The sequence below is a fragment of the Dermacentor albipictus genome, chromosome 4 (genome assembly GCF_038994185.2).
Source record: "Dermacentor albipictus isolate Rhodes 1998 colony chromosome 4, USDA_Dalb.pri_finalv2, whole genome shotgun sequence".
NCBI classification, from domain to species: Eukaryota; Metazoa; Arthropoda; class Arachnida; order Ixodida; family Ixodidae; genus Dermacentor; species Dermacentor albipictus.
The window spans coordinates 28,189,575-28,212,054 of record NC_091824.1 but is presented as its reverse complement, the minus strand read 5'-3'; the positions used below and the strand labels follow the sequence as shown (position 1 = coordinate 28,212,054).

At 46.7% G+C, this 22,480-nt stretch overlaps 1 protein-coding gene across 3 annotated transcripts in view; it reads right to left on the bottom strand.

Annotated features, from left to right (window-relative positions):
• LOC135900215 (phospholipid-transporting ATPase ABCA3-like) overlaps positions 1-22,480 on the bottom strand; it is a 661,060-nt gene that overhangs the window by 276,373 nt on the left and 362,207 nt on the right. For 2 of the 3 annotated variants that reach the window (XM_070536864.1, XM_070536865.1), the window contains exons 13-14: positions 16,342-16,552; positions 4,090-4,342 (exon numbers count right to left, since the gene is read on the bottom strand). In XM_070536864.1, coding sequence (XP_070392965.1) covers positions 4,090-4,342; positions 16,342-16,552 — 464 coding nt within the window. The remainder of the gene's footprint in view (positions 1-4,089; positions 4,343-16,341; positions 16,553-22,480) is intronic. The other variant, XM_070536866.1, reaches the window with a different exon arrangement.

Sequence of the window (22,480 nt, the reverse complement as noted above, 5' to 3'; positions counted from 1 at the left end):
AGATTGACCGCTCACGGCTCACTGCCTCGCAGGTTGCACAGAAGTCTACGTGGTGCACCCGCCATCGACATGTTCCTCTCTCCCCTAGGTTCCTAGTTCCTTTATGAAGACCATGCACCATTGCATAGAATTGTCCGAAAAACTGCTGCCGCTCTACACAGGGCCTTACAAGGTCCTGCGCCAGCTCGGCGATGTAAATTACCAAGTATCCTCTCTGGACTATTGCTAATTGTCGGCCTCTGCGCCCACTGATGTGAACGCTTCTAGGCTGAAACATTAATTCACCGCGACTTCGCCTCCCTAAAGCTGCCGCTAAGGCGGTGGCTTTCCGACCGGGGCTTGACGTTACGTAGCAGTGGGGCATAGTGGGACTCTGAACAAAGACAACGATTTGTTGAAAAGAAGGTGCGGCTGGTTGCAACACTGCATGCATCTTGTGCATGCAGTGGTGCTGCAACTTGTATATACTTGTGAATGCACCTACGGCTCGCTAATTCTGCCCCTTGGCAGCATTTTGTATTTCTTACATCAAACTGTGTAAATTAGCATCACTTGCGGCGAGTATTTCAGCTAATGAAACTGATGGTCAGGGTGTCATAACTAGTCGCATTGTTAAAGAAAACATTGACGTAGGAGGACCTATACAATGCCGTGTTTTTCAACATTTGTTAAGCCGTTCTACATACCCAGCGTAACTAAAAATTACCAAGGCCGTTTCAACAGTGTTACGGGGAGAATAAGTTTAGGAGCCTAGACTGGCAAGATGGCGTAGCCTTGAAGCCAAGGCCAAGGTCAGCACGAGCATAACACTAGTTAAAACCGTTGTCGTCTGTCATCGTCTTTATCAATATGCAAAGCACCCGTCACACAACCCCGGCGGCAAAAACACCTTCCCGGTGTCTTCTATGCCAAGCGGTGCTGCACGGCTTGAGACGGAAAGCTCGAAAAATTTCAGCTGTCGGTGCCGCAGACGACGATGCAGATGCGAGAGAGGGCACCTTGTATGGCACATTGGTCACATGACGCAACATGGTATATGGGCCGTGATAGCCCTAGAGGAGTTGGTGAGGAGGAGGAACCAGTTGATGAGTCTCTAGCAGATGATGAGAGATACCGACACGACTAAAAAGTGTCGTGTCAAGGGAAGCAGGCCTGAAGTACAGATCCCTGTGACGACGGTCGTTAGTAGTTCTGGTGATGTTAGGGCGCGCAAAGACGTCCCTCATGTATAGGGTACTGGAGACCATGGCAGAAGATCGCGGTGTGTCGAGGGGGAGGAGGGCGTTACATCCAAACCAAAGATAAAAAGGAGAGTAGTCGGTAGTGTCATGTCGTGAAGAATTATATGGAAATGTAATGAACGGTAATGCGGCGTCCCCGTCCCGATGATCATCGGACATGTACATGGAAAGAATGTCTGTGTGCATAAGTTGACACGTTCTGTAAATCCTTTGGATTGAGGATGATACACTGTCGTGAATTAGTGGAGAGCCGAGAACAAGCGCAGACATTTGTCCACAACTTTCAAAACAAAACATCAGCCGCGAGTACCATGATGTAGAAGTACGTCGTGGACAAGAAAGTCCGTGATGTACGTGGCACAGCTGGTAGGAATAGCCCGCGTGATCGCGTACCACGTGGCTTCATCTGTGGCAACGGTAATCTATTTGTAACCAAAAGTCGACGTAGGCAAAGGTGCAAGCAAGTCTAGTGCAACGCGAGAAAATGATTTGGTACGGACAGCAGTACGCTTAACTCACCCGGCTGATGGGAGCAACGGAGACTTTTTGAACGTTGGCAAAGCTCGCAAGACGCAAGATAGCGTCGGATAGATGAATATAACCCAGGCTAGCAGAACTGCCGTCTTACTGGGTCAAAAGTAGGAGAGACACCCATGTGTCCGGCGGTTGGGGCATCGTTATGCTCTACAAAGACGATCGATCATAGATGCTACGGAACATCAAGATAATTGCCTCAGGGTGTAGATTTCGGCTACACAAAATGCCGTTACGTAGAAGAAGCAGGTGCAGTGACCGGTGACGTGCCATGGAATAAAAACGTCGAGACGGTGGCTCACAGCTGAGGCAGTGCGGCCGGGCAGAGAGTTCGAGCTGCTAAATTCCCTAGGAGATGTCCTGTGATAGCTCGAGGCGCAAAACTCCCTAGAGCATTCATTTAGGACGAAGCGGCCTCTGAGGAAGTTGATGCCATGAGCCTGGACTTTAGGACAGCGCTCGAACACAGCAAACCGGACGGACGTCTGATTATCAACCATGCTGACACTAGCTGAACACCTACCAAGGACGCTCACAGCACAATGCCGTTCACAAAGCGCACGCCAGGTGGCCCGGCAGAAGTTAACGCCTTCTGCAGACGGCAACAAAGGTCTGACCTCAAGATTGGCAGTTGCGCCTGTATTTATAAGATCTTCTGTTTGCGCCGTCGGCAGGGATTTTAGGAAGATTGCGACTGCATGTAGTGGGCGGCAGAGTGCTTTTAGTACGTGTGAGCTATGCAGCGTTACCTATGGACGTTGCATCGTCTATTTTCCCGAGGTGGATCGGAAGGAAGGTGAGAGCAGCGAGACAAAGGTGACGGGGGCAGGCAGCATTGAGGTGGCGGCGAAGGGCTATAGAAAGGCCTGGGAGGGTTGAGGTTAGTGCTGGGCTCTTCGACATGGATCGAAAAATGATTCAGGGGCGCTATAACGTAAAGCTGGACGCTATAACGTAAAACTATTCCAAACTTTTCTATTCCAATTCTGCAATCAGCCCTCCGCAATCGGTCAAAATTTTTTTGGACCACCCCCACTTCACCTGTCTGTCAGGCGACGTCACGAAATCCGCGATAGATTCAAATTTGATCCGACGTATATACTGATTATACATGATTTGACCCAACAAAAGAAAAATGCTTATTTCAGATTCGACCCCTATTCGCAGTTAGCCCTCAGCTATTGGTCCAAATTTTTTGGGCTGCACCCACTTCACCTGCCTGTCACGCTAAGTCACAAAACAGCGAATATTCCTCGCGTCAAAGTGACGTGTACGCGTTGAAGATACAATAATATGCCCAACAAAACTGACTTTTCTTCTGAATAGCCGCAGTCTGCCCCACTCCGAAAGGAATAAAAGATCGCTGCCGCCGATCGCTCAGGCACTGGCTACTTGCACTAGCCGGAAAGCATGGGTTTATTTGCGTATTAAGAAACTTCTTGCATGGCCATCTAACGTCTTCGAGCACTTTCGGTACGTTTACAACCTCGCTCTGCCAACTCTTCTTTGCTGGAGATTCATATTAGCGGCAATATTAACCTTCCGTTGTATGCCGCCGCGATCTTCGACCAGCCATCGCAAGCTAAGTAAGAGAACGCGGACCAAGCGCAGACGCCGGCACCACCCTCTTCGTCCGGTTATCGAATTTCAGAGCACTGGCTCGGCCCAATTGAATCCCTCTTCACTTGAGCGTGCTCCTCGCCTCTTGTCAGCCAATTGGATAACGCAAGCCGCTCACTGTAGGCAATGTTATTCGTTTTTAAGGTAAACAAAAGTGAATCCTATAAACAAGGAAAGTGATTGGTCTGTTCAAAGAACCCTGCATCTCACCGCCTAATGCTTGCGTCGGCGGTTACGCAAATTTAACGTCAGCAGATTGCAATAAAACATTTTGGAATAGTTTTGCGTTATAGCACCCGAGAATATGTTCAAGGCGTCGAGAAACGCGAAAATTTTTTCGTATGGAGGATGGCGCACGGCTGCGGCACTCCCGAGATATGTGGCTAGCGTGTCCACAGGGCAAGAAAATAGGCAGGCCGTCGGACGTAAGCCATTTATTCCGGTTTTGATAACAGGGGTAACAAGGCGCGAAAGGGCAGAATTGCGCAGCCGCAGCAACAGCTGGAGAGAGCATATCCTGGTATCTACCACAGCCATGCATCGTGGAAAAAAGAACATTGAATAAAGGCTTTGCGTACGTAAGGACAATTCCGCTTCCAGCATTTGAGGCCGTGCCTAAGGGACGCTTACTTAGGGCATAAGTAAACGCCCAAGTTCGAACGAAAGGTCACTCAATTCGAGGCATCGAACTTACTTGACATACGCGTCCTTCATTGTGGCCACCGTTACTCCAATGCTCCTAATACCTAGCTTCTTGCTCCCATTTTCAAGCTCCAATAACATAGCCGCAAAGCCGTCTCGGCGCATGGTGTTTAGAGCAATGATTGCTTCATTTTCCTTCTCTTCAGCAATAGCAGCTTGAGGCGCTACTTTCTTCACCACAGCAAGGACACCTTCAGATTTGAAGGCTTTTTGTTCCTTGAGAATCCGCAGCTTGTAGCCAACACCTGCAGCGAAAGAAGTTTTTAAGTGTGCCTATCTAATTTATAAAGCGTTCAGCAGTCATCAAAGATTTCGTGCGTATGACGTATTCATGAGAGCGAAAAAGGAATGTGAGAGAAAGGAGCCATACCACGGACCATTGCGCTTAGTCACTCTGCCATTACCAGTTTCTTAAGGCTTTGACAAAGTGCACAGCACATCGTGGCGTGTGGTGTGCTCACGGGCAAGAAGTCCTCCTAATATTATAGTTCCCCCCACAAAGTGTATCCTTGCTGCCGCCTCGCAGTCTCTTTAATTTTGTAGGAGTCTTTCAGACGCTTGAATGCAGTCACAAAGATGCTGTCTGCAGTTCGCGTGCGGTAGAGTTGGCGAAATAACTGTCTTCTTCAGGCAGGAACAATGACAACATACGCAAAGGCTTGTGGTCATTGATAAAATGAATTGTTATATTTAGTTTAATCCTCCATACTCGCTTCTTGTTTAAAGTGGTAATTCACTTTGAAACGCTAATAAACTTTTGATTTAGCCAGTGACCACAAGCATCTGTGTCTTTCTGAAAAGGTGTTTAGCTCCAAGCCATGTACAAGCGTTGTAACCCGCGAAATTTATTTGTGAAATACAAAATGCCAATAGGAAATGGTTAAGAAAATCATCAGGAGATGTACCGTATTTACTCGAATGTAAGGCTACCACAATCGCAACGCGCGGGACAACTTATCAGTCCATGCAAAAAAAAGAAGAAAATAAAAAATAAAACATCGAATGTAAAGCGAGATGAGCGGGGAAAAAATGGTACGCTTATTCAAGGAACCAATTCGGAAACCAGTTCTCTTCACTTGATATTGTTGTCTCAGGAGGAGACACAGCTTTCCTTGCGTTTTTCTCGGGCGATCATTTTGGCAGACAGTTTCCCTTTCGCGAAATTTCGCGTGTCTCGGCAGCGAAAGCGTCACCTACAAATGCTTCCGGCGTTGTGCCAAGCTCGTCATCAGCGCCAAGAGCGCTGTCAGCCGTATACTTCAAGGGGTTTCTTGCCGAAACGAGCCAAGTCTCCCCAAAGCGAAACTATTTCCTAAAGTGATTGCCTGAGAAGAAAGTCATGCATGCCGTCGAGCTCGTTTGAGATTAAGTACTTTTTGAAAGACCGCACAACCATTTCATTCTCGGGCAGTACAAGGCCACTACGAGGCCCTTCCGACTGGCCCCGCTTTTATAAAGGACCTTCCGTTGGTGTCACCATGCGAGATTCGTCAAAACATTGACGTTTAACTGCCGAGTCGTGGCGGAGTTTCCTGGCACCTCGACGATTAAAATTACTCGTCTCTCGTAGCGGCTGTCGTGCAGAACGCTTTGCGTCGCCATAGCGTTGCGAATCATAGTGGAAGGAAAAGGCTGAGGTGAGGCCCCGTCCCATCGCCTCGTAGAAAGACTTCAAGCCTGCGTGCCAGCAGATGTCACGTGAGAAACGTCACATCCGGTAGGCGATGGCCTCCGGTAGGTGCGCGCGAGAGAGCGAACGAAGCGAACCCTGTACTCGGCGCCGCAGTGCCCGCGCTGGGCCAGCAGCAGCCAGCCCGACGTTGCAGGCATCGTTTTGGCATGGTTTTGTGTTTATGTACTGGTTGTGCGTTTCTGCGCATGATCAACGTGCGTGGTGGTGCTTAAGCCGTGAATTGTGGCTATCAGCATGCCGTACAAGTGATGCGTGCCGAAATACCGGGAAAACTACGATGAAGACTCGAAAGTTCAATTCTTCTCATTTCTGAAGGACGACGCCCAGCGAAACAAGTTGCTGCGTGCCATACCACGCAAGTACTACCAAGTTGCAGCTTCTTCAAGGGTAAATATTGCTGTAATTAGCTTGTTGTGTACCTTCATGCGCGATTTTACAGTGCGCAATGTTCATTGTCAATGCGAACACATTGAGCGTTAGACCTACAATCTGTTACATCGCTGAGACGGAGGAGGCGTTGCAAGGACTCTTAGAATGCTTCCTATGGCTGACCGACGAAAATAGTCGCCTTGAGATTTCGCACAGAGGTGGCGTAAAGCAGGCAGAGTTGGGTATTGCTAGTTTTATGCCGTATATTTGCCAAATTGTTTGAGATTAATAATCAAATATGAAAGATGTCTTGCAAAGAAAAGGATTCTAAGTAACGGCAGTTCTCGCCGTTCAGTGCAGTCAAGACATCCCAATGTTTCGCTTAGTCTGCTCTCGTTCTTCTGCACTTGTGAAGGACTAGCGCTGCGGCTCGAGCTGTAGGGAAGCTATTATTCAGTCGGACATTGCTCTAGATGGTGCCATCTCCGATCTATTCTGTCATGCACGTACGCTGTCAATTTGCCGTAATAAAAAGGCTAGCCACTAAATACTAGGTTCTTTGCCGTGATCCGCTCGAGCATGTACCAGCTAGTGATACCAGAGGTTTTGAGCTGCCCAACTGTTTCTGCTATCGGAAGGAAAAGTAGATTGGTCACGGAAGCGGATTTAAAGCATTATTGCTCGAAACCAGACGCATGACCATTGATTTATGCAGTTGGTGACACTACGCTCCGTTGGTGATGCTTTCGGCTCTCGTCATTTGACCAATTCGGTGTTAACATGAGCCATCGTAACATTTAGATTTTATCTTATAGTTCATTTGCTTAATCTGCCTGTTGTACGTTCTTCCATGCTCTGCAGCCGCTATGATTTTCGCGGAATGATCTTGCCGAGCTTAACGACAAGAATAATTGTGAAATGGAAGCATGCACTTTAGAAGAGTTAACTGCTGGGCTAGTTGGTGTTCTTGCATACTGGAAAGATTTTGCGCTTGTGTGTGTTGTGTTTTTTTTGGCGCAAAATCTTTCCAGTATGGAAGCATGCCTTTTCGAATTTTTAGCACACGCTAACTGAGGAGCACATGTGTTTTCTGTGAAAAGTGTTCCTTGAGCCTGTTCTTGCATCTCGAAAGAATTTAATCTGCCCGTACTGGAAAAACTACCTTGAGCACATGTACATAATATGGATAATATCCTTTTGGAAACACTATTACATCATTTTGCGACACAGTCCCCTGTTTTCGTTTTTGCAGGCCTGTGCGCTACACTTCCATGAGAGCTTGGTTATAAAGAAGTTAATATATCATGACCAAAGGACTGGGAATGTTATCGAGACAACTTTGCCGGTACCACGACTGGACCCTAGCGCTGTGCCTTCAATATTCACGGACTGCCCATCATACTTGTCCACGCCACAGTGTTCCAAAACAAGAGAGGAGGCAGAAGATGGACTGCAGCGATTGGACTCCGCCCACCTTGCAAATGCATTGGCGAATTCATTCTCGTCACATAGGACGGAAGTTGGCATGTATCAGTTCCAGACATTAGCAGAGCTGAAGGCATGTCTGCAGGGATCATCGTTGCCAGAGAAGTGGTCAGTACTGTATACTTCGTCGAGTGTAATGTTCGTGTTGCTAACCAGAGGCACCACACCAAGCACTGAAGCTTCTGTTGGGATCAGTGACAGTATGAACGTAACTGTATGCCATCAAAAGGTCAAACTTACCAAAGTAAATGGCTCTACTGTCCCCAGCAAAGTTCAGGGTATCAGATGCATCCTAGATATTCTAGAGAATTTGTCTAATTTTCAAACACAATCAATTATTCCTCCCTCCTCCACGTTTCGAAACAGCAGCTACCAGTGGAAACTCGAAGTGTCCTTAAAGCGCTGAAAGAACAGCTGGAAATAGTCACAATGAAAATGCCCAGACATTCACGTCATTTGATGGTTAATGCTAGTCTTTTCTTTGCAATATCGCTACACGCTTGCAAATTCCTGCGACACGCAGATGTTATTACTCTTCGTCATCCTTCAACCATCAGAAAGCTTTGTGCATCATGTCAGCTGTCACCGCAAGGAGAGATGGATGAAAACGCGTGAAGTGTCTCCACACTCACGAGCGCATACTCATTTTATGCTTGATGAAATTCACTTGAAACCATTCTTAAATTGCAAGGGTGGCAGTGCTTTCGGAGATGCCTTTACCTTGTCTGACGCTGCCACGATGGCCCATCGTCGCAGTTACAGTTACAGTTCGCAGTTGGCTATGTTACAAAGTTTGGTTTCATCTTTTAAAGAGGTCGCTCACATCCTTCCTGTTAAAACCATTGACGCTGCTATGTTGCGTAACGTCACCCTAAACGTCGTGAGTGGTTTGGAGTCGCACGGGTTAAACGCCGTATGTATTGTTACTGATAACAATGCTATCAATAGAAAGACGATGTGAAGCTTTTGCGGTCCTTCAAAGCTGCAATTTGTGTAGCCACATCCCTGCGACCCGATGAGACCCCTGTTTTACATTGTTGTCACAGTCCACCTCTTGAAACTGTGCGGAATAATCGCATAGACTAAAAAATCATGGCACTAATTTCTATTACCCGAAGTTTGAGATTGCTAGTTATACAATTGACAGTGGTCATATAATGTGGGCTTCGTTTGAAGCACTGCGCAGACTATACAAGCTGGAAGAAGTGTGTTTGCTAAAGTATGGCGACCAGTTCACCTCAAAAGCTTTGAATCCGTCAACGTTAGAGCGGCGAAACGTGCAGATTGCACTACATGTATTCAATCAATTTACTGCAGAAGGGTTTCTTGCGCATGCCAATGGTATTGAAAGACGAGCAGGAACCTGCGAACTTTATCAACATTATCGTTGGCTTGTGGGCAGTGGTAAATATCGAAACCCACTCCAAGGTTTTCCAAAAACATAACCCTTTTCAAGAGCCAGTGAAAACAATGAAAAATGAAAAAAACAAATATGAAATTTCTTGAGACATTTGCGGAGTGGCTAGACATATAGATTACACTACGTTTTGGCAATGGCGTTTTCACTCGTGAGACGGTAAGTGCCTTGCGTCTGACGTCCTGTGGGCTCATGGAATTCTCTCGATACTGGCTTGAGGAACTTTAGATACGCTACGTGCTTCTAGGAAAAGTTCAGACCCATCCACTCGAGAAGTTCGGTCAATATAGACAACTTGCTGGTGGCCAGTACCATGTTTCTGTTCGACAAGTGCACGAGTGTGAGGCAGAACTTCGTTTGCGAAATTCGCTGCCAGTTCTACCAACTGAGGAACTCAGGCTTCCTCAACCGAGCACACGACAAAAGCAGAACTTTGATAACGCCTTCAGCATTGAAGTCACAGATTCTGACCTGGATGCTTTGCCTTCCAAAATCCCAGTGATAACATATGTAGCTGGGTATTGTGCTCATGCTGCTTGTAAGGCACTGAAGTGTGAATAATGTAAAAGAAACCTTGTAGTGGCTAGGAAAGTGGAGGAACCTCATGAAGAAAATAACCTCTTCGACGCCCTTAATAAGGGTCGTGTTTGTTTTCCAGCACCAGTTGATGTAAATGCTGTGATGTATGCGAATAGAGTAATAGAACAACTTCTATCTAAGGAATACTGCCTTAGGTTCTTGAAGTTAGAAGACCATCGAACTGCTCTGATACACGTAACAACAGAGGTCTTACCAGAATTTCAAGGCTTTGACACATGCCTGAATGGCCATAGACTTGAACAAGTCATGGACCCATTGCTGCGTTCAGCATAAGACATCCTTTAAATAACATGTGCAAAAGTAAAAACGATCAGCGTCATCTCATAATGCGGAATAAAAAAAAGGAAGCTAACTATCCTGTCCAAAAGTTAGCTTATTTTCATGGCTTTCCGCTTTCTTCTGTACTTTGCTGTGGTTCTGTTTTTTTAATAAATTTATAATTGCAGTTTAATACATCGCCAGTCAATTGTCGTTTGTATTTCACTGTGCATTTGCTTGATTGTATGTGGACTCTTTATCGCTTTGCTTTCGCAGTGCCCTATTTTCGAAAGGAACCAAGTTCCTAATTCTAGTGGCTTGCAGCTATCTTTAACAAATATGTCTTGTGCTTAATCTGTATATTGCTCGAAGTTTTGTGTATTTATTGACTGCGAACCATGATTGTTTACTACTTAATGAATCACTCACACACAGAGGATGGCAGGATAGCTTGCATTGCTGACAGCTGTGCGTTGCTTCATTACCTTGAAGATGTTTCTTGCGGTGGCCTGTTCTTCCTGTATATGTGACATGCTCAAAATCTTTAAGTGTGTTCATGAGTAGAGTTTCTTTATGTCTTGATATCTAAAGGGTATGTCTGTTCTACAAGTCTGTGGTTGCTAACTGGCAGTTCAATTTTGTTACCTTGATGCTTTATTAGTTTTTCACTGTCTGTATTTTAATATTGCGTTTGTATTTGTTTATGGTGCCTTTGAATGCCCTTGACCAAAAACCGACATTTGTGTTTTGGTTAACGACTTCAAATTTCACTTAATTCTGGAATTTTAGCACATATTAAACAGCCTCGTGGGAACAACAACCTTAGAAAGCTGCATTGGGTACTATTATACATGTTGCATGAAGGTGATGAGCTGCTGGCGCTGCCTCCATCATCGCGAAGTCACGTGGCGCGCACCGATGAAGCAGAAGCCGGCCGAACAACTGCACTGCAGAAGTCGCCCCGTATTTCGTATCGCAGTTATTCACTCAACCAGAGTACTTCGTGGACCTTACTTCTTTAAAAAGTGCACTGCAGCTTACCAGGCCCCTAGCTCTTTTCCAGAAGGTTCTGCCTTTCTTTATGAATGAGCGCACGCCTACCTTTCTTTTTCAGGCGTCTATAGCGGTCACACTCGCGCTGAGTACAGCGGTCGATAGAGAAAGACTAAACCATCCTAAACAAGCGACACCAAGCGCGGTGGTGGAAGCGAGCGACGCGGCCATCCACCTACTGGATGTGACGTCACTTTCATAGCGCGCGGACCTGAAGCTTTAAGGAGGTACTGCCTATCCGCATTCCACGAGAAGAGTGTACAGGAAGACACGTGGTATTTTCTCCTTTTTTGCTTTTTTCTTTTGCTGTAGCGGCCATGTTCTCGGACCACAATGGCGGCTTTGTTATGGTTGTTTGTGCTCATACGTGTTGATCCACGGGTTTAGCACCATAGCAAATGCGTCGTGCGTCCAGCATTGAGTTAGTTTCCGTGTGTTGTTTCGCTGTGTATTCTAGATTGTGATCTCCCAGGTGTTGTTTTGGCCAGGAGGGACTGGAAGAAGTAAAAAGCGTGAAACGCTTTTTGCTTCTTCCAGTCCTTTTTACTTCTTCGTCCATGCCGGGTTCCCAACCCGGCACGGACCCGGCATGTGCTTCAGATAATGTACGCTGGACACCTTGTACGTCAGTGACAGCTGTGCAGTATTGCTGCTTTTGACAGCGGACGATGAACTTGTGGCACATAAAACAGCCATGGGGAAGGGTGGGAAAGAAGCGGCTTCTGTGAGTAATAAAGGAACCAAGCCCCTCTGCTGCTGCAATCAAAGTTAGGTGCTGGAGGGGCGTAGGGAAGTGAAGGTTGGAAGATGTGGTGCAAGAGTGAACAATGCTCGAAGAACTTACGCCTGTGAGCACGTAGGCCCGGTCAACGCGCTAGCCGCACGCACATGCGCTTACTGTTCGGCACAGCGGAACTTTGTTTCCATGAACCTTCACTGAATGTGAAAACGTAATACCTCAGACCTTCGGCGCTACTTACCTTTACAAAAAGTGACGTCATGGCCCCTCCTCAGACTTTTCTTTCTCCCATGATACGAATGAACGTAGCCGAAGTGCGAGAAGCCGCAGGGCAAGCACAGAGAAAATGGCATCGATTCCAAAAAAGAGCAATATTTTTACTTTGGTCGACTTGTCTATGGATTGAATCGAGACGTAAAGGTAACGTTGCCAATGCAAGGTTAAAAATAACAGAAACTAGAATATTTGTCTTGAAATAGTAAATTTTGCAATTATTTGAACGTAAGGCGAGGTTGAGTACAAGCAACGATAATCGTGAAAAAAAAAACTTGCTTTACAGTAGAATAGATATACATTCATATTCTGCAAGATTAGGTCACTTTATGGAAAGGGAGAATAAAGAGACATACGATTTCACCTGTATTAGTAAATTGCTCTCCTATACTACCCTTCTACGTACCCTAACTTATCTTTCTGCTGCCTTAGCTAGAGAATGGGCGGGGGAAGTAAGAAAAAAGGTGCAAGAAAGAATGCTAGGTGATGGCGCTGCCTTGAAGGGACCCTAAAGGCAAATATTAAGTCAAGCTAAAGTGATAGAATACAACTCGAGGATGTGTAAGGCGTCAATATTATCGGCAGGCACGTAAGCAGGATTTTTTTTCGAGGCGAGGGGGGGGGGGGAAGGGGCTAACGGAACTTTTCTATGCAAATGAGGGGGAAGGTACATTTACTAGCACAAATGTAAATAATGCCTACCATTCGCCATAAAGTCGCGTAAACCCACAAAAGAGAATTGAAATAATGTGTATCTCACAGGCGTATCTCACAAAGAACCGCATCAAATGGACTCGCGCATGAAAGATGCGCAGGAAGAACCTTGCCAAGAAGAAGTTAACGAGCGAAAGTGCAAAATAAAGATTTCTAGTAGCGTTTTGTGAATTACCTCTGGAAAAAATATATAAAGATGTATATTTGCGGAACAATCATAGTTCTTTTGGTTCCCTCGTTTACTGCCCTACCATGTGCCAAAACCGACTCGTGTTGTTATTTGGGGAAGTTGCGTAATGATGCGTGGTCACCACTTCCGTACAAACCCGTATAGCGCAGGACGCTGCGGTTCTAGACGTACTGCGCCCACCGCGGAAGCTTGGAAAAACACCCCCACAGCACAGCACAGCACAGCAGCGATGTGGTTACGTCAGGCGGCTCGATTGATAACTGTAGAAACGTCATTCAAAACAGACGGAAGTATTCACCACTTCCGGCGCCGTTTTCTCTACTTCCTTTTTAAACAACAAGATGTTGATCCATAAATATTTTCACAAACAATTTTCGCTTTTCCTCCCTGTTTGGCTGTTGCCTTGGCTTTCTCTCTTAGCAGATCGCTTAATTTCTCTTCTCTTTGAGCCTCTTGTTTCCAGTTGCCAGTTTCGCACGAAAAGTGCTATACAATTAAGGAAAACCCAGACGAGGTAACGGGTGACAGTTATATTGCTTATGGGTTAAAAGGTTATTGCAGGGCCTGATGATGGACGCTGTTTCGCAATATTTTATTTTCCACCTTATTTAACCTAAATCACGGGTATATGGTTCCAAGGATATTTCAGCCTCGCGGCGAGCCGCCACTCGATGAAATAATGAAGAAAAATAAAACGTTAAACGCAAGGGGCGTTTTCTCCAGCCACGACTCGTTCCACGAGCCTACAGACCAGCTGACTATGAACCGAACCCATTTCCTCGCCCCTGGATCAGTCTAAACAAAGAAGGTTGAACTAACAAAGCAACAGCGATTCGCGTGATCGTTGAATAGATGGTGACATAAAAATTGTATTGGGCATTTTAAATAAAATAAAATGTTATAATTAAAACAATAAACTACGCCCAGCCTGCTGCTATAGATGGTGACAACTGCATTCATCTTCAGTTAATCACGCGGTCATCGAATCGATGAGAAAACTGGCTTCCACACCCCAGGAGATGCCGTTAACTACCGCCATCCAAAAGAAGTGAAATAATCGACAACCATTCCACTCTGTGAAGAGGAATGGCAGCGAAAGCTGACGACAGTCCAAGCTCTTAAACGAAAAGCAAAGTGCTTCACCTCCGCTGCGGGTCGGCCCGAAGATATTGCAATATCGGGCCCACGTGCGGCGGAGGTGAAGCAGGCGTTAAGCGCTCGCCATACGTGGGTCCATACCGAAGGTAGTGCAATGCCCGGCTGACCCGCGGTAGAGGTGAAGCAGGCATTAAGAACTATGCCCCACACGTAGGCCGATCTCGAAGATATTGCAATACCGGGCCCACCTGCGTCGGAGGTGAAGCAGGTGTTAAGCACTCCCCGTACGAGGCCCCATCCCGAAAATTCCGAAGGGCGCGTTATAGGCTCCCGAGTCTACAGAGGTATGTGCCATTGATCTTGGACCCTTTCTGCAATATCACCAGGATTGGTCCGCATGATGATCTTTCTGTTAACGGAGATCGAAAAAAAAGAACTACGCACCTTTCGCTGTAAAATGCAGCAAAATGTTGGCCGCCGAGTACATTGATTTGTCGGCGCTTTAGGTATGTGTGTGAGGAGTGGTGACGTGGGCAGTTGGGGGGTGGCGTATGCCGCTTAATTTTGGGGGGGGGGGGGTGCCTGGGCCATCCCCTGGGTACGTGCTGATTATCGGGCAGAGCCTTAATAACCTAGAAATTTCAGCCAATGCAGGACATAATTAGAGACTCCCAGGACATTCAATTACTTTCCCGATGACGAAAGCACTCCTCAGTCGAATTCTGTCTGTAGTAGTCAACCACTCGTTGCAAAAAACACCCTAGGATTGCAATATACCTCGAAATAAAATGCTTCATCATCATCATCCTATTTCAGGTCCATTGCAGGACGAAGGCCACTGTTTGCGATCTCCGATTAATCCTGTCCAGTTCTATTTCATTTTTAGAAAAAAAGAAGTCATTAAAATTACCCTTAACGACGACGCGGGAAGCTGGAAGGTTTCGTTTTTGCTCGACGCCGCGTTGCCTACGCTTTAGCGTTTCAGTAATGTTGTTATCGCGCAGTGCTGCTGTGGTTTTGCTGGTTGGCGAAACTCGCACAAACTGCCTGTAGCCGCGAATTCAATTTCCATGTGATGTCGCGAGATGTCCGAATGGTGTACGGCACTTGACCAAAAAGCAGGTGCAGCGGCTGATCCACTGCTCTGTCTTGGCTCGGTAACGCCAAGTCTGTCGGGCGCTGTTTTCCTCACAGGCGGCAGCAAGGCGCGGTGATGGCTTATGCAACGTCACCACTCCCCGGTTTGGGTGGCGGATTACTTGAATTGTGATAAAGGTATTCGGACCCCTCAGATAGAATTTTCTCGTAAACTATTTCCTTGGCACAAAACAAGCATTGCGAGTTTTCTGGAATGGCATTCAAACAGTCCACGTCGACTTGGTATTTGCCTTTTGTGTCTCTGTAACGTTCTCGTGCTAGCTCATCGTGACGTCTTGAACATGGAGGCGCCTGCTAAGGCCTTGTTAATCGTCTATCGGTAAAAATGGACTACATTGTACTTCAAAGAGGCAAGAAGTTCAACATGCCAAGTTTGCGGAACTTTCACTAATGCAACGTTGTCCAAATAAAAGAAAGAAAGAAAACTGAAATCCGTGACATCACGTTGACGTATTGGCGCTGAGGTTGCGGTGCGAAATTGTAGGTGTAGATGTAGAGCCTACACGGTGTGAAGTTTTCGAAGTAGAACTAATCTTCATCATTTTCAATGTTCAACATGAAATGAAGCATTGACGTACACCCCGCCCTAGCCCGGGGCTACAAAGGAAACCCACTGAGTGTTTTCAGAGATGAAGCTTGGCATTTGAAAAGCATGTCTTGGGATCACTCCCCATGCCCGGGCGCCTTTTAGGGGGGTCACTCTACCATCTAAGCTATTTAGTCCATGTCTGCGTGAAGACAAATCAGTCGAACGCTTCAAACACACCACTGAATATGGTAAATCAGTGGTGTGGAAACCCGCAAGGGGGAGAAAGGTAATGAAAGAGAAAATTGTCATCCACCTAACTGCTGCACACCAAAATAAAAGGAAACATACATATGGGTTTTTCGACGTTACAGGCTTCCACAAAATTGATTTCTCTAGATTATTGTATTATCGTAAAATAAATAATATAGCGTGTTCGAACATAAATTTAGCGGCCTCAACCGATTTAGCGTTTCTTGTGAGTGCGCTGTTAATAAAATATCTTTGAAACCTGTGGGCTTGTTGAAACATTTTTTTGAGGAAAGACATTAACGTTGGTCTGATGCCCTTGCTATAATTACGGTATTATTACTTGTAGCCGTCTACAAGAGAGAACCATTTGAGAACGGACAGTTTTTTAGCTGCGAGTCTTTGCTAAAACGGCAACTCACCACAGGCGTTTTTGAGAAAGCTCGGCGAACCCCAGCAGACGACACTGCCGCTGTACATCACGATGATCCGGTCGGCCAAAACATCAGCCTCTTCCATGTCGTGCGTGGAAAGCAGTATGCTTGCTTTGCCACGAAGCTCATTTATGAGGGACCATATAGTTCGCCGCGTCTCGGGATCTAGACCCGCCGTTGGTTCGTCCAGTATCAAGACCTGTGACATGGCAGCAAGAAATAGCAGTGAATTGTACCGTGGAACACTGTGAAGCTTACTTAGCTATGTTTTTTACTAGAACTAGCTTTTTCTGTGAGGAATAGTATGTCAGTTGACGCTTCATGCTAAATAAAACGTTAAAATGAGTTTTATTATTAGATATATAGAACCATATTCAGTTTTTCCTTTACCTGCAGCGGAAAACAACGTCAAGGGTGTTACGCTGAATGATTAAATGACACCACTGCGAATGCAGAGGACAAGCTCTGCCTTCTGTTCCCGATCACAATTAAGGCTCCTGTGGTACAGTGCTGTCTGCGGCGGCCGTATCTCTTACGGCATGATAACGTTATTGCGTCGCCGGCAGCCCGACCACTGATGATCGCTTGGCTAGGTCTTTTACGCGCAAGCGTGAGTGGCCAGCTAGTGAAATCGACGAATGTATATTTGAAGCAGCCACGGAAGCGAAGGAGAAAGGTGCCTGGAGGTGAAAATCTTGCGCCGGGGAAAATAAGAAGGAGCGTGCAGAGCGCGCGGCAAGGTAACGCCACGTAGAGGAGAGTGAAAGTAACGTTGAAGGAAGGGAGATGGAGAAACAATGGTGAAGCGCCGCGTAAGAGGAAAGTAGGCGTAGGCCCGCTGGGTTGACCTCCTCTACCAGTTGCTACGGGTTGTGTGAGCGCTATGGAGGTACCGGGTTCTTCTCATGTTCGAGTGGCTGAGCGCAGAGCGAGCAGGACGGAGCTGCAACACAAGCGGCGCCAGTCCAACCCCCAGTCAACCGAACCCCCGAGTCGTCGACAAGCCCCGGGTACAAGCTGAATAAGTCAGGCAAAAGACGCCGGCTTCGCGTGACATGAGGAAACTAGCCTACCTCCCTCCCCTTTGGACCATGCGCGCGACCAAAGACAATGCACTGTCTCACCGCTTTATGTTTTGCATACGCGAGATTCAGCCATAATCGTTGACTCACCATCGCAAACTTTTACTCGCAAGTGCAGCATACCGCGCGCAGGGACGATGTCATCACCCTTAGATTTTATGCAGAACTTCGAGGCGGCCACGACAGCAGAAATGCGCTTGGAGTGCGCATATAATTGTTATTGTAATTATATAGAAATGGCACCCATACGCTTGCGCATAACCTGAGTTCATGAAGCGAAACGTCACCGTAACTTATTCGTTTTGCTGCGAAGCTGTAGGAAGGCTACTTGAAGTTGGAGACACCGACGCTCACAAGCTGCCGTATTTTCTTTGTGTTATTGCCACTTTACCTTCTCCTAAGAATAATTTCGCACTTAGCTAGTAGTACGCTGATATTCGTGGTACCTTGGGTAGCGATGAGGACGAGTTTGCCCTAACCAGTTAATGGTCAGAAGACGCGTCTACTGCAGTTGAGGTTAAATCGCAGCTTTCGTTGGCGCTAAACGTTTATCAATGGGCAACGGTGTTCACAAACGCACAATTGACGTACCGCTTTATTATAGTGAACGTTCATTTTTTTGAAAAATATGAGTGCAGCTTATATTCGCATCACCGATGTAGGCAAAGCACTGCAGCTGCCAGCTCTACGAGGAGCGCTCACTGGCGCCTTGCAGTTTGCGGCCGCCAGCTCGCAAGTCGGTTGTACGGATTTGCAGCAGCCTGTGAATCTAGACAGGTCTCGTACTACCGACCTTCTACGGCATCGAATGCCGCTGTGCCAACGCGGCATATTTGCCGCCGCTACCGTAGACGTGCAGCCTACATGAGTTAGCTGTAGAATTTTAACGCGATAGCGTTAAGGAGTTCATGCCGCGAAAAGCCCGGTGTCGCTGGCATTGTTACATGGGAATCCCAATCAATTGATCGGGTAGTCACAAATGCGAGTCACGTTGTGTCGTTCTCTAGACGCCCCATGTTGTGTCTACGCCAATGCGTGACCACCTGTGTCGGAGGGGTAGAGGGAGTAGTATAAATCTGTTGCTGCGCCGCCAAGTGTGGCGCAACGCAGCCACGTGATAGTTCAACACTGAGGCTCCTTTGTCAGGAGGAGGGGAAAGTTTCCATCCGTATTCGTCTGCGCAGGATGCGTACCCCACCGCGGGGCAGCCGCCAGGCCAGCGGGACAGAATGCGCTTGCGATGGATGCAGTTTTGCTACTAGTGCGGGACGCTCTTCTGAGTCGTCATCTACGATGACGCATCTATGTCTGTTCCTACTCCGACGACATAATAGTAAAACTGAGAAGTCTGTGACGAAAGTTAGACGCGCAGAAGCGATAGGCCTGAAGCGGGTTGAGGATCCGGAGTATAAAGCGAAGGAGGCAGAGGCCAAGCTGCAGGATTATGGCCAATAACCTGAGTATCGTGTACTGGACATCGAAGTCAAGCATCAGAGGCGGAGTGAAGACACCGAATTACATGCCCGCGAAGCCGAAGTGGGGTGAAAGCAGCGACAGGATGATCCGGAGATCTCAGTCAGATAGGCTGAAGCCAAGCGACCGAGACGGCGAGCTGAGTCGGAGCATCGAGGACGGGAGAGGCTCAGCCAGCATATGACTGCGTGAAACATGCTTCGGAAACGCTTACACAGCTAAGTCAGCGCACTTACCAAATGTTCATGCCATGAGCGAGCGACTTGTGTCACCGCGGATCCCCTTTATGCTGAATTGGAGGTTGCAGCACAGGGACAGCGGCCATTTTGGCATCGAGAAACTGATTGGAAACGTGCCCATCAGCGTTGACGCAACCGTGCAAATGCTCCTGCGAGATGTCAAAGAAGACCGAGCGTCATGTGGTAACTTGGTTCTCATCGATCTAATCACCATCGGATGCTACGTGAAGGGAAAGAGCTGGGTCACGTAACCGTCGGGTACAAGCTATTTTCCGTGGCCCAGGCAAGCGTTATAACCATCCATACGTTGCAAGGTGGCACCCAGGATGAGTTGGTGGTCGATTACTCAAATTTACAGAACCAGATGCTCGTATAAGTCAAATTGAGCAGGGTTACCACCATCTGCCGGTTGCGCCTGATGAACAGGGACAACAACCATTGGTTCTATCATCTCAAGGACAATTCGGATCGCCCTCTTGGCGACGAAATCTGGAGACTGTCCAAGCATCGTCTAAAAACCACCACTGCCAAGTGCAACTTCGTCACAATCAGCTATTTGGGCGTGCGCTCCCTGGGTACACACTGTGGAGACGTCGCAGGACATTGTTATCGCACAGCCTTTCGTACTGTATTTCACCGAGATAAGGATGGACCCGAAAGCCCCTTACAAAGTGGATGGGTATAGCTGCATCAGCGTGGCTAAGCGCTTCGATCGACAACAGTGCTGCTGGTGTGGCCATGTACGTTAACCGAGAGTTGCTGGCGGAGGACGTCTTCCTTGGACAATATGTGCACCAGTATGAGCAAGTTTGTGGCAGACCTTGTTGTCAACGAGCTGCAGCCCTAGATTAGGAAGGAGGCGCTGGGCAATTGCGCGAGACGTTAATTAGTTCGCTTGGGTATCCAGGAAGTTTCCCAAGGTGCTGAACGTGCGGGTTGGTTTGGAGATGACAGCTCTTATGAAGTCAAGTTCAAGCAACCGAATACGTGCATGCATTAGGCTTTTAATATTTAGGATGCCGTTGAAGAAGCACAGTGGTTGCATTTTTAAGGACTATAAGGAGATGCGTTTTGTGGTAGGGGTGAAGAAGCCGATAAAAAAGCAGCAAGTCGAAGAGGTGCAAGAAGAAAGATTGCAAGAAGGACCAGAGGATGGTCAGGATTGATGAATGGAGGGGTGGGGGGTCCCTACACCGACGCTGATACGACGCGCCCGACACCCTCGCAATCATTGAGTTTGATGAAAGTGTTCTGCGAGAGGGCGGACAACTGTCGTTCAGGTATGTCTTGGAACACGAGAGAGATATGAAGGAATCTGCAACGGCCTCGATTACTATGAGTGAAAGTGCCAATGTATGGTGTGTGTGAATATGTGTGCGTAGTGAGTCAGGTATCAATGCGCGTGAACACCGAAAGTGACAGGTGGGCAAGAAACTTTGCAGTCTGTAATGAACAGTGAAGTAGTGCTGTAGAATGTGAAGTTGATGTGTAAGAAAACAGAAAAAGACAATGAGGACGAAGTCTTACTGTGGAGAAATAAAGAAGTGTTAACTGTGTCATGAGAACTAGGTTGCTCTGTGACCGATCTGCATGAGAAGGGTATGAGAAGACGATGTGAACGCGGAAGATAACGTTAAAGACTTCCACTCTTAAACGTGAAGCGAGCGCAAGCGTCGTCCAATATTTTGCTTACGTGGTTTCAGCGTTTCTCACGCGGCATTATTTGTTCTCTTAACGGACATATGTGATAGCATATTGGCTGCATTGCATCCATTCATTCATTTTGTAAGATGTCTAGGGGTGTTCTATGCGCTCTCTGCGTTTTCTATATTACATGTAGTGTTATCAGAGGGTGTTACTGCACGAAGCTTAAATATGTTTAATTGTGGATTTTAGGGATTAATTCACTGACATGTTTACGGCCTTCTTTCTTCGTCAAATCAAATTCTGCTAAGAGTTGCCGTTTTCATTCTTCGTTCTTAATTAAACGGCTGAGAAAATGAACATTTTGCCTTGCAGATCTTGCAGATACCCAAGTTAATGGTGAGCAGTGAACCTATCCAAACTCTATGTTATTCTAAGAAGATCAAGCAAATTGAATTAAGAGAGGAAACTGAGCGAGATAGTAAGCGTTCATGATGTATTTTTTATGCAACGCTCACAATTGACGAAGAAGATACAAACAGGAGTTGACAACTGTCTTTTTCGTGCTTTCTTTAATGAAGAAATACACCATGAATCACACTGAAGCCGATTTCTGGTTCCCCTAAACGCGTATAATTGCTTGTAGCTTACCTTGTCGGTCCGGTTCCTTTGAGCTTTCGTTATTTAGGTGCATCTTCGTTACTAGAATTTACCCTATAGTTCGATAAAACGTGCTTCCCTTTTAGTAGGTTTGCTTGCTTTTATTGATGTTATATTTTAACTGATTTCGATAATAGTTTGGGGCAGATTGGTCCCTGTTTGTTAAATAATGTAGAGTAAGGGTTCGTTTAAGAAATCGCAAGTGCAGAAATGTCCAGATTTAAGGGATTGCTTAGATATGTTGCAGAGCTCAAGATGCTCAAAATTTAGCTTTACGGTTTTCTTAAAACTAGGCACTGGGAGGCACGCGAAAGCATTTGGCGAAATAAGTTATGTGGTCAGCGACATACAAACTGAGATTACACTTATCCCTGTCAGTAGCCGAATTAACTAAAATTGAATAGTTACCTTTTTGTTGACTGCAGTAACTGGGTATATTTGTACTAAAAAGTTAGAGGTGGCCGTGCTTGTACACAGTATCACTTGCAAGAATTCTTCTAGCGTGCCTGTAGCTCCGAGCTATCTGACTCCAAATTTTATTTGTCGTTCGCATGATTACGCATGTAGGAGAGCTAGGATCGGCGCAAAGCTCCTGCCTGATGTGACGCGGCTGTTGCGTGCGGCGTTTAGTCTGAAAATGGGGCGGAGACACCGGCAGAGATGATAACTGTTCCCACTGCTATATGTAGAAGCACAAGGACGCGATCTACCATTGATCTCAACCATGTCTAAAAATTTAAAACTTCCAGATTATATGCTATCATAGTGGTCGCCAAAGGGCTCACAGCACATGCCATCTGCCACATTTCGACACTCCAGACATGCTTCCAGCTCGGATACTATGATGAGCACAACAGCACAGCCTGTATCGTGATTCTCTTGGACACTGTTGTGTCATGCTGTTCTTTAGTGTCATAAATAGCACTCGCTACCATTGCTATCTGCATTGTCCGTATGATGGAGCCGCGGCCTCAATGTAAGTGCGTTTGTGCGAATACATTAGGCCAATCAGGTGTGATCACGCTACCT